This window comes from Cyprinus carpio, chromosome A8, assembly GCF_018340385.1.
Source record: "Cyprinus carpio isolate SPL01 chromosome A8, ASM1834038v1, whole genome shotgun sequence".
NCBI lineage: Eukaryota > Metazoa > Chordata > Actinopteri > Cypriniformes > Cyprinidae > Cyprinus > Cyprinus carpio.
Window position 1 is genome coordinate 17,258,976 of NC_056579.1, and position 13,033 is coordinate 17,272,008.

The following is a 13,033-nucleotide window of genomic DNA, read 5'->3' on the forward strand; positions in this document are numbered from 1 at the left end:
CTATGCCCCACCTTCTGAAACGTGTAGATTTTCACAAGGCTCATCTCTCTGAAAAGCGAAGTGAGCTGTGATTATCCAGCGCGTTGTGATTGGCTGAATGCCTCAAGTGTGTGACAGAAATGTTACGCCCCTGGGCTTGAGGTTATGTTTGGGCCCTATACCTACACTACAAATGCCCTCAAATAGAACATCATTATGGAGTAACACAAAATGCACAAACATGCTTTGAGGTTTATAAACAGTACAATTAATATGCAACATGTCTAGGCTATAGTCAAAGTTTAAATGTAATATTAAATATTCATTATAATATAATAAACAGGATGTGTTCTCTCAGTTGAGAGATCAAAACCCCGAAATAACTTTGAGCAAAAAAAAAAAAACATTCTGAGATGTTGGCTTATTAGTATTATAAAAGTTATTGCCATATATGTGTCGTCTTATGTCAGGTTCTTAGTTAATCAATAAATTTAACCGAATAAAAAGACTTGCTGGCTATTAACAATCAAATTAAATCACTATCAGCAAAATTCTTAGATGGATTGTGCATAAATGAATAGAATCAAATTTTAGTGTAGAAATATTAAATGATTGCAAAAAATATAAAATAAGCTACTTTTATTTAAATATGAAACTACAACCGCCCGTAGGTGGCAGCAAGTGACTGTCTTAATGAGTGAGTTGAATCAACAAATTCGTTTTAAAAAGCTGATTCATTTAACTTCGTGCCGTGCTGGTCCGTGTAACCCTGAGGAACAACACACTTGTTCGGAGATGCAGCGGTTCTGCTGTTTGTTCTATTTTCTTTCTGACATAGCAAAACGAAATTCTGTAAGTTGCTGTTTACTGTACATTTGCGATCTTGCAGATATATATAAATTATAAAGTTTTATATGATATATATAAATTATGCAGGTTTTCATGACAAAACCCACCCAACTGGTACTCAAAACTAGCCTAAACTAGCCCAATCGCATTTCGAGGGGTCCACTGGTTAAAATCGCATTTTAGGGACTAAATATCACGTTCTTGTGGTCGCTTAAACCCACGGACATGAAAAACAATCCGCGGAAACAGTGTTAAAGTAGCCCAATTCCACGGGGAAACTGCTGACTTGGCAACACTGCTTTGCGTGCAGTGGAAATATAATTAATGAATTCTGAATGGCGTATAATAATGAACAAATCAAACAAACATAAATGGGCAAAGGCGGGGCCCCCTACAAGGCAGGGCCCATGGGTTGCAGCCCACTCAAGCCCAATGGTAAGTCCGACCATGAGTGTCACACACCACGGCCTTGAGTGAGCAGAGGCGGGAGGCCTAGAGTGAGCCGCGGCCGGCTTGAGTGAGCAGAGGCGGGAGGCCTAGAGTGAGCCTCGGCCGGCTTGAGTGAGCAGAGGCGGGCGGTTTGAGAACGGTGCGGCAGGCGGATTCTACGAAGGAGCGTACCTTGGGCTTGCAGCAACCACATGTGACGACCCCGGGCTGGACACCGCTTCATTGACTGTGAAAGCCCATTCTGCGATCCACTGTGCAAAGTTGATGTATTTCCTCAGTGACCAGCACGGACCAGCTCCAGGCATGATGAAGCAGATATTGTCCTCTTTTAGAAGGCCAAACAAAGTAGTTTCGCTTTCACAGTGAAACACACAGCGTCTACACGACATGGTGGCGGCAGCAACAACAATACTACAATGAGAATAAAAGGTATGCCTTCTTACTTTGCATGAACATTTGGACAGCGTTATGCAAATCTTCCCACATACTGACGTAGAGATGTGGGGGCGTGTTAGAACGTTACCCGTTTAGCCATTTCAGGCGGGCCTGGACGATTCTCAACTTTTATAAAGAATATCTCTTTGGATTTGAGACTTTAGTCCTTGCAACTTTACCGATCTTCTTTATTCACCAAGAGCTTGTAACACTCCAAAGAGAAAGGAAAATTTGAAATCGCATCATATTAAATTTAAATGAAATTTAACTTATGCATTTAGCAGACGTTTTTTATCCAAAGCGACTTACAGTGCATTCAGGCTATCAATTTTTACCTATCATGTGTTCCTGGGGAATCGAACCCCCAACCTTGCGCTTGTTAACGCAATGCTCTACCACTTGAGCTACAGGAACACTATATGACCCCTTAAAGTGAAAGTGACGGGACATGTGGCCCATACTCAGAATTAGTGCTCTGCATTTATCCCATCCAAAGTGCACACACAGCAGTGAACACACACTGTGAACATTCACTCCCCCACACCTACAATCCCTGCCGATACGAGACTCGAACCCGCAACCTTTTGGGTTACAAGTCCAACTCTCTAACCATTAGGTCATAACTTCTCCCTTTAAGGTAACAACTTAAAGTGCACCTATTATGGATTATCTTTCATGCAGTAACACAGCTCTAAGTGAATAAAAACATCCTGCAAAGTTTTAAATCTGAAAGTGCACCATGTATAAAGTTATTGTCTCTCAAAAGAAAGAGTCGACTCTGAACCATTGAAACGAGTCACTTTAAAACGAATCCCAAGCCGTTTCATGTTGAGGTCAACACGAAACATTAGCCTATTACCCGCCCACTTGTTGGTCTTTTCCGTTGGTCTGAATGAAAATGCAAATTCATCCTTTTAGAGTGGTAATAATAGAGGTTTCCCGGTAAGGTGCCACACAAAGCAGCACTGCACTCAGAAACTGTTTTATCAGGCATGATGAAATAAAATAAGACCAATTGGACCAATCACCACAGATTAGTGTCACACAAAGGAGGGGTTTGGAAAAATTTATCGATGAGCGAATCATTTGGGAGTCGTTGAGCAAGTAAGGTAAAAAAATAAATGCATATTATAAGACAACAAAAGTGTTTTTTGACATTGCATGCATGTCAACCTGTTGTTGGGGAACAGCAAGGGAGAATCTCTTTGATCACTGAGAACATAAATAATTAGTTTGCTCTCAATGCACAATGCTTAACATTCCCAAATGTGATGACATTTATAAGGCTAAAAAGGTCGTGGAAACATCATGGAAATTCATTGGTCAAAGGTGAGGGAACATCTGCAATCTCAAGCTCCTTTCAAAAGATGACAAATTATATATACATTTGCAAAACGGTTTTCACAGTTTAAATCTGTTTTCCGTGTAAAAGTAATTTGTGTTTAAGCTGTGTAAATGTAATCATTGATTATAAGGCCATCGTCTGTGTATTAACAGTCATTATTACAGTTTTCTCAGTCACACTTTATTTTAAGGTTTAGTTCTTGCTATTAACTAACTATTAACTATACTTTTTCCTCAATAAACTCCTAATTACTGCTTATTAATAGTTAATAAGGTAGTTATTAATTTTACAGATTGGGTAGGATTAGGGATGTAGAATATGTTCATGCAGAATATGTGCTTTATAAGCACTAATAAACAGCCAATATTCTAGTAACATGCATGCAAATAAGCAACTAGTTAATAGTGAGAATTGGTCCCATATATTAAAGTGTTACCGTTTTCTCTGCCCACATCACTTATGCAGAGCTACAGCTTAATTCTCATCCTCAAAGTGCTGCTCACCATTGACTGAGCTGTCCATGCGGTCTCTTGATTTAAACGAACCACATCATGAACTTGCAGATGGAGAGTTACAGGCGTCTGAGGTTTTCTCCTTCCTCACTATAAAGGGAAACGTGTTATTTAAACATGCTCAGAGAAGTATTTATAATAATAGATGAGGAATGAATCAGTGTGAACTTGTACATGTTTTGCCTTGTTGGATTTGTTTCTTGATTACTTTAATCCTCACACATCATGATGTTCTCTCATCCCACAGTATTTCTGTTTTCTGTCAGAAATGAGATTGTGAGGTGTGATGCTGGCTCCTGATACTGTCATTGTCGATTACTGTAAAGACACATGATTAGGTTATTAATTAAATATTTCACACACACAATGTCTCAGTATCTCCACATGACATGTTTTTGTCATTACTAATAGTACTAAAAATAAGTGTGCTTCTTTAAATCATGGGGAAAAAAGATGCTTAAAAAGTAATCATTAATTATTTTTATTTTATTATGTTCAATATACTTTGGCATCTTGTTAAAAGATTAACACAACAACAATGCATTAAAATTATGAAAAAAACATCACATTGAATTAAATAGAGGCATGGGCCAGTGTAATACAACTAGTTGTTATCATTACTAAATCAAACGCACATCTATGATCAGATGCCTTTATATAAATGTGTGTTTGTTTGCCTTTGTGAAGTAAACTCCTGCAGTTTTTCTTACCTGGCTATACAGTCGTACTTCAAGCACGCAACAGGTTGGAAATAAACGACGTTCGCGTTCTCACGTGACCATTATCCTCTAATCCAGTTTGTCTTGGCCTGTTTGATAATCCTCCACAGGAGGGAGCAGTGAATACCTCTCCCCCCCTACACTGTCCCAGTCTGGCGTACCAAAACAAATCCTCCATCCTTCCGTGCAATGCGATCCCACACCGCCTTCCGCTCTCTCAGCAAGTTTGTGTGAGCCAGCGTCTGATAGTGTTCATAGAAAGACCGAAGTTTATCCGGAGGTACAGGCGTGAGGAATGGTGTCCCGGTGCTACTTATGCAGGACAGAGCAGCTAAATAACAAGCTACTCACCGGTGTTGTGCCGAACATTAATCCGCGATCGACAGGACGCTCTCTCCGGTCCATCCCGAAAGACAGCAGCGAGGTTTGGTTGCGCTTAGATCCCAAACAGCTCCCACACAGGTGGGACAGACAGACGGCTGTTTGAAGTTGACGAAAAGGTGCGTAAAATGTTTCTGTCTCTGTTTGTGTTTCACCTGCTTTTCGTCACACTTTGCGTCTCAGTTGTTCTCCACACTGAAGGAGTAATGAAGCAGGCTAACTAGTCAAATCAGCTAACAAAGAAACCCACACGCAAGCTGTTTACATTTCTTACCTTTACAAAATATACCATGGTGACCACAATATACGCCAACATACCACAGATACTCTATGTATTCTCACGTTTTCTCAGGAAAAGTATTGTGGTATTAGTATTATGGGAATAGCTTGTCAACAACATAGAAATAAAACAAAAATACAAATATCGTGAAAGCTTCTTACACTGTTAGAAAGGGAACATAATCGCATATTAACAATATTTTTAACTGTTTTTTTTCTGCAACCGAGTACTGATATTTTAAGGGTCTTTGTGGTTTTATTTCACCATGTAATAGATGGAGATATCCATAAAGTTTGAACTATGGTGGTCTTTTCATTTCTGCATACATTATTCTTTACAGTGTAGAATGTGCTTTTATTTATTTTATTACTTGCTTTATTTCTACTATTAATTGCTTTCAGAATAACCAGTAGTTTAGTTTATTTCTGGTAGTTGTTAATCAAGTTTTTCTCCAGTCAGTCAAGCCGTAGATCGGTTGTTATGGTCTGTGATTTTATTCTTGGTAATATTGTAAGATTGTTTGCATGTCTTACAAGTTTCTCTCTCAGCTTTGTTCTATCTAGAAACATTTGCATACAGTACATGAGTTTGTCTTTGAAGGGGATGGTATCATCTCACTGCTGTTCAAATGTTTGGGGTCAGTTTTTTTTTTTTTTTTTTGAAAGAAATTTATACTTTTAATTAGTTAGGATGCTGTAAATTCATCTAAAGTGAATGTAAAGACATTTATAATGTTACAAGGTTTCTTTTTCATAAAAGAATCCTGAAAAAATGCATCATGGTTTCCACAAAAAAAATATGAAGCAGCATAACTGACTTCAACAACAATAATAAAACAAAATGTTTCTTGAGCAGCAAATCAACCTATTAGAATGATTTCTGATGAATCATGTGACACTGAAGACTTGAAATTTCAGCTTTGCCATCACAGGAATACATTACTTTTGAAAGTGCCTTAAAAAAAACATCAAATTTGATGAAAATGCAGACTTGGTGAGCATAAGAGACTTCTTTCAAAAACATGAACAGATTTTGAATGTTAGTATATGTGTCTGAGCTGTAGATCAAGGTAAATTCATTTGAATCCTGATGAACGGAACAGAATACAGCATATATATGTATCCGTTCACTTTTTGATATTCACATTTTTCTTTGTGATTCAACTTTCCCAGTAGTCTTTCCTAGCAGGTGTGCTTTAAATGATTTTCTGCTGGTTATTTACACACAGATATATGATGACTGGAGTCTGCTGTGTATTCAGGGGATGAGCTTCATGTGTGTGTGCTGAAACCCTGCCAGTCCTGTTCATTCATTGGTGCCGTTGCTCAGGTCGAGCATGAAAAGTATTTTCCTTCTGCAAAACTGGCTGAACCAGAGTGTCAGTTGTGCGCACACAGACACTAAAAAAAAAAAAAAAAAAGACAGGAAACACAGTGGTGTAAAAATGCTTCAGGGCAATCAGTTGGTCCTTGCTGACTTGGGTTCTTGTCTGGTTAGTTGAAGATGGTAAAACTGTACATAAAATTGTTACACTCTTTCTTAGTGTGTCAAACACCTGTGCTCACTACCCTTTTTGAAATGGTTTTTAATTATATGTTTATTTTATTTTTAAGTACACAGAAGTATTTTATTTAACTTTTAAGCAGTTTAGTTTTTTTTTTATAATTATTTTTAGCTCAGATTTTCTTTGCAAAGTTAGCTGGAAAGAGGGTGAGGTTAAGTGCGTTGTTGTTGTTGTTGTCATAGAACCAGTTGCATGTAAAAATACTTAGAAATTTAAAATAAAAGTTAAAGTATGGATACTTCTGGGGTAATACTACAGAATTATACAATAAAAGTCAAAGTATCTTACCTAAAACATACTAGACTGAAAGTATAAGACATTTCTGCTTTTCATTGTGTTCAGTTTTAAAAGAAAATATATATTACAGAGATGAGCTACATTTTTTTTAAATGGACAGAAATCTAGACTGTCAACAGTTTTTGGTTCACCAAATGTACTCTTAGACCATCCAAGATGTAGATGAATGTTTCTTCGTCGTAATAGATTTTTGAGAAATTTAACATTACATAACTTTACATAACACCAATGGATCCTTTGCAGTGAATGGATGCCGCCAGAATGAGTCCAAACAGCTGATAAAAGCATTAGAATAATCCACAAGTAATCTACGCGACTCCAGTCCATCAATTAATTTCTTGTTAAAGTTAAAAGCTGTGTGTTTGTAAGAAACATTTATCATTAAGGCATTTTAACTTTAAACCATAGCTTTTGGCCAAAATATCAGTCAGTTATCGATAATAATGCTTCACAACATGTTAATTTATGAATTTATTTATAATGAATGGATAACATACGTAATTATTTATAAGTAATCCATATTTATCATAAATGAATGAGTCGTATGGATTACTTGTGGATTATTTTAATGTTTTTCTCAGCTGTTTGGACTCTCATTCTGACGGAACCCATTCACTGAAAAGCATCCATTGGTGAGTAAGTGATGTAATCCTAAATTTCTCCAAATCTGTTCTGATGAAGAAACAAACTCTACGGATGAGTCATCTTGGATGGCCAGAAAATCCTATATTGTCTGCAAATTTTTATTTTTGGGTGAACTATTCCTTTAAAGTACTTTAATGTACAAATACAACGCAACTTGTTTAATCACAATTCCTCTGTGTCCTGAGTATGTAAAGCTGTACGACACACCGGGTGTTAACCTGAAATCTGTTACCTAAAATTGTTTAATGTTAAATTGAGCAGCAGCCGTTATTGGCCATTTTTTTGACACTTGAATATTTAGTATATAAAATACTGTCTTCACACTCAAGTCAAGTTCGTCTTCAATGATGGTCAATTAACACATTTACAATGTACTGCTTTAGGACAAAGACTCTGTTGTGATAGTGATAAGATGTCTCTTCACAAGCATGGTTGACCATAGTTTTAGCCATTTACTTTTTACTTAAGTAGTAACATTCACTGTAACGTGAGCTCAGTAAGAAAGCACTTATTTTTATGATGATAAATTTACGTCATGGTGATCATTGGCATATGAACCTTATACTTGTAGTAAATAAACTGAAAGGAGTAAAAAGTGACCTGGGTGGTATACGGGCGATACTACTTCCCCTCTCTTTCATCTAAACTTTTACATTCTTGTAAATAAAAATGAAATTAAACCCAGTGGAATAGATGCGATCAATAAGGTAGAAAGGGTACTTTACACCCTGGGTGTGTTATGTTATGTGGTTGGGTAATTGTAAATAATTTGTAAGCATGTTTCATGTTAATTTTTCTTCTTTATCTCTCTGTATAGGGCTCCTAAAGCTATTAAATCTTTATGGTATTGAAGTACAGTAATTTCCATTTGATAACTACACAGTGGATATGATTATCTGTGTGAACCCAGTAACTGTTTTATTCTGCCACTCCTAGTTAAAGAGCATGTTTAATGTCCAGCAGAGTCACTCGTTTTATGATCTGATTTCCACAGGATCTCTGGCAGCTTCTTCTTAAATGACAGTTGTTGATTTAGGCTCTTTGATGGAAGGCTAATGCAGTGCCTGAGGATGGTTTTCTTGTTTATCTTTCCAGTGGAATCTGATTTGACTGAGTGATATTTACAGCCTTGGTTTATGTTCCTGGAGCTTGACTGTGTTTTTTTAGAATTGATTTGATGGTGAAGGTCAGGCCTTTATTTTGAGACCAGGTTCAACATGGTGGGAAAGTTTTGCAAGTTGAGTGCTGTATAAAAACGCATTTGGTAGCACTGAAATCTTTTATGCTGGCAAAATATTTAATGCTTGCCCATCACCAAACAAGAATTTGGTTTATGTAGTAGTTGATATATTTCAGTAGGAATAGATTGAATGACAGTGATTTCTTCTGTATATAAAATTGAATGGGGGAAAATATTTGAAGAAATATCTGACTAATATTTTACAATAAATAAATAAATATTATTTATTAATTTAGATAAATAGAAATAATATTTTATCTAAATAAGATGAAGCCTGTGTTTAGGCCCATTATACATTTTTTTTTGTACTGTAATATTAGTGTAATGTGAAACCATAAATATGTATGTATGTGAAAATAATAATCCTAAAATATATCAAATGTAAAAAGAAGTTAACCTTTTAATTTTTTTTAGATTAATTATATTTATTGTAATTGTCTATATAATTCCTTTTTAGAGACGCATTATTACTCTTAGCCCTCTAGCGTTTGAGGGATAAGATTTGTAGTTACCAAGAATTCTTCCAAGTTCCAAGATTTGAGATTTGCAGTGTGACTTAAGTGCTGCTAACTTTAATACGGAGGTGTAAAGATCTGTTTTAAAGTTTCTAGGTTAATGGCTGGATCATGTTTGTGTGTAAACGTGTCTCCATGGGATGCCAGAAACGACTTCCCTAAACACTTTGGTTTTGAAGCAGTAGATATTAAACATTCCAGCTGCAGAGTCGTTTCCTGTCAACAAGCGACTGCCAGTCCATGCACTCAGACCAGGATCCTCCTCCTTTCCTTACTTCGCAGTCATTCTCCCTCTTTCCGTTCATCTGTTGGCCGTCCCCCTCCTTCCATGTCACTACTTCTGTCCCCCTTGCGCAACCACACAGCTAAGATTTCACTACCGGAGACATATCAAATGTGTTGGTTTGCTTGGTAATCTGTAGATGTAGGTCAAGTGCTGGTAAATATCTGGCTTCGATCAATGTGTCTGCTTTCTTGGTGTTCATTTGTTTGTAAAAGAGACTGATGAAGTCTAATTTGCATGTTGCGTAATTTCGGATTTCGGATATGTGTTTATGTGGTTGAATCTGTGCTGTGCCTCAAGTCTTTTTAACATTCTCGTTTGACTTTTCAATTATGATATTCAACGATTTCAGCAAGCTGTATCATTGACAACAAGTTTACTTGTGTATATTCGTGCATGTGTGGAGACTTCAAAATTACAAAGGACACTGATACCTTAAAGTAACGGTGTCTGACCATGCTGTATTCCCTGCAACAGAGTCTGGCTCCGCCTCCTCTCCATATGATATGACATCACTCTGCGGTTACCACAGAAACCAGGGCTCCACTGCAGACGGTTGATAGCCAAGCAGGTGAGTTATTATTGTGGTGTTGGAAAACAGCAGGCAAAGCACAGTTTGATTACTGCACGGGGAGGCATGGCAAATGCATGTGCATTTACATGGGTATATGAATGTGTTATGAATCATGCTTGTTTACTGTGTAAAGTGTGAGGGTGTGTGTGTGCTGTAAAAGTCTGCGTGCCCATCTAAGTGTGAACACGTGTTTGTATTAGCGCACAGCTTCCAAGAGCGACATGTGTACTGCATTAGCAAATATGGCTCTCTGGATCCTCCTGTGAATTCCTTTTGTTTGATGTGTATTTGCCTGTAGTAGCAGGATTTTTACGCACAGACAGTCTCAGTCTGGACTCTTAATTCAGCAAATTGATCCCTCCCTCCTGGGCAATGTCCAATCATGCTGACTTAATACACCCGTACACACACGTACTCTCACAGTGTGATTAATGATGTGTCAGTAAAGTGTTCGATGTGCTCTTGTGAGCTCTGTATCTGCCAAGGCAAAGTCCACAGCAGAGGAGAGGAAAAGAGCATTTTTCTTCAGCTTCATAGTCACACCCCACCACAACAACATTTCTGAGAACACTGTATTTGTTTGTGGTATAAAATGATAGTGCAGAAATTCTGCTCAGCATGTTGGATTTTAGACAGTGCTGAAATTGGAAAGTGGTTTTAACTGACTACAGACTTTTCCCGCCAATCTAAATGAGGGTTCGCACTGACAGAGTTGAGCTATGATAGATGGCTGGCTATCATTTTCAATAAGAGCCCGTGATTTCTGGTGACATGAGTGACAGTTGGCAGTGAAACAGTGTTGAGCCAAGCTGAACTTTATGCAAATGAGCAGCGAAAAGATTTGGCAACGAACAAATGGAGTGCAGGAAGTCATCTGTCGCCACATACAGTTAAACACCTGACAGTTTAGGACTGCTTTCTATAAACGGACAGCCTTAGTGATCTACAATTTATTCGCTGTAAAAAAAAAAGAGACTCATTTAAGTGATTGTTTGCAAACTCTGGATTTTATTATTTTTTTTCTTGTTTCAGGTGGTGCGATGGCTGCCCAGGTTGAGGTTGATGCTGGGCGGCCATGTGTGGTTGGGAGTCGTCTGCACCTTAGCCCTCTCATAGACTCTAGCAACAAGAGCTTGGTGGAAAGTTCAGGTGGCACCCAGGGGCCACTTATTATTCCCTCGGAGCCTAACAAACCTGTCCCAGGCCCCAAGCCCAGACTCACCCCAAAACCTTTCACTGTGGAGAAAAATCCTGCTATACGCTCCATTTTTGCTCCCAAACCACAGCCAAAACCAAAACCTGAACCCAGTCGACCAGTTTCCTCCAAACCAGTCCTGCCCAGTGCACCTAAACCACAGCCAGCCAGTAAACCCAGTCTACCACCTGACTTTAAAACAGGATCGAAGCCCAGCGGACAAACAAACAAACCTGTGGCACAACCCTTTAAACCAGCACCTACCATCGCCTCTACTGATTCCAACAAATTTAGAACAACACAAACTGGGGACGTGCCGAGAAGAACAAGCTTTGGAGCCACACCAGCTCGACCCAAAACTGTTGTTCAGGCCTCCACTCCTGGTGCTGAATGGCCTTTTGCTCCTCGGAAAAAACAACCCGGCTCTTCAATCACTCGTGCTAAATCAATGGGTTTCCTATCAGAGATCGGACTGAATAATGAGGACAGTAAGGAGGATTCTGATGCCAAGGCTGAGAGTTCTCCAACTGTTCTTCGCCCCCAATCTAAAGGTTCAAGACCCAGACCGGTTTCAGCTGTGTTCCTCCAAAACCCCACTAAGTCTGAGTCTCAGGTTGTGTCCCCTACACCTGCTCCTCGTTGGACAAAGGGACGACCCCTTTCATCTGACCTTACCTCAAAGTTTGAGTCAATTGGGCTGTCCCTAAACCGGCGGCCTGCCAAGGAGGCTAGCAAAGAAAACACTTCTCAAATGCCAGAGAGTGCTGTAGCTGAGACTCAAGAGAAAGAACAGGGTGCTGAAAAGGCAGAAGGGCCAAATAAGTCCCCTGTGGTTGAGAAAAGGACTCAAAAGATTGAATCGAAAGATGAGGACTCCAAGAAAGACTCTAAACCTGAGGATACAGGAGGTAGCAGTATAAAGAGACGCATCAGCCTGCTCTTGGACTCTTCTTCCTCCTCCTCCTCAGTGGCACGTGTGGATACTCCAGGGACTGAGCCTCACTCACCGGGGCTGTCTGTCTCTGATACTGATGGAGCAGTGTGGGTGAAACAGCGAATCAAAGAACTGACCGAAGAAGTGCCTACTACGCTGTCACCACCCCAGAAGCCACAATGTAAGCCACGTACCCTAGTATCTGACCGCACTAAAAGGTAAGGTCCAGTGGTTTTCAACATTCATTATTAGAGGTGTATGTATGTTAATCAGTTATCAGCTTCATGTTGTATGCAAATATGTATGTACTGAAATACTTAATATGCACAGTTCTGCAGTAGTTTTACTGCCTTCAGGTTTTACCAAATGAGTTCCAGTTGTAACTTTGACATTCAAGCAATTTTTGTGGGAATAAAATGGATGTAGTGTGCAACGTCTCTCTTTTACTTCCTGACAAAAGAGAAAGTAAAAAGAAGCGTTTTATTATGGTTTCAAAGAGTAAAGCATCTACATTATGTGCAAAAGTGAGTCTTTATGTATATGTGCTCGCACAGATAATTCTGAAAAGTGTAATTATATCTTGCATACACTTTTTTCCTCAAAAGTACACAAAAATGTAATAATTAATACCAATTTGCCTTTTGTCATAATTCACAACCTTTACTCTGAAAATCAAAGCAATAGTATTATATATAGTATTTGTTTCTAATTATTCTGATTTGTTTATAGATTTGAGGCAGAGCTTGAAAGCCATAGTTCCTATGAGCTCAAAAGCCCCCAGCAGGCTGAAGAAGATCTCAGCAAAAAGGTATGGGAATTTGAACCACTGCTATTAA

General features: G+C 38.6%; 1 protein-coding gene across 3 annotated transcripts in view; it reads left to right on the forward strand.

Moving 5' to 3' along the window:
• The first annotated feature begins 4,461 nt into the window (after nt 1-4,461).
• si:ch73-138n13.1 (calponin homology domain-containing protein DDB_G0272472) overlaps nt 4,462-13,033 on the forward strand; it is a 39,599-nt gene continuing 31,027 nt past the window's right edge. Inside the window, exons 1-4 of one of the 3 annotated variants that reach the window (XM_042762554.1) lie at nt 4,462-4,789; nt 9,972-10,065; nt 11,101-12,415; nt 12,927-13,005. In XM_042762554.1, the coding sequence (XP_042618488.1) occupies nt 11,109-12,415; nt 12,927-13,005 (1,386 nt within the window). In that variant the 5' untranslated portion in view covers nt 4,462-4,789; nt 9,972-10,065; nt 11,101-11,108. Of the gene's footprint in view, nt 4,790-9,142; nt 9,651-9,971; nt 10,066-11,100; nt 12,416-12,926; nt 13,006-13,033 lie in introns of those variants that run through there. The other 2 variants (XM_042762556.1, XM_042762557.1) reach the window with 2 other exon arrangements.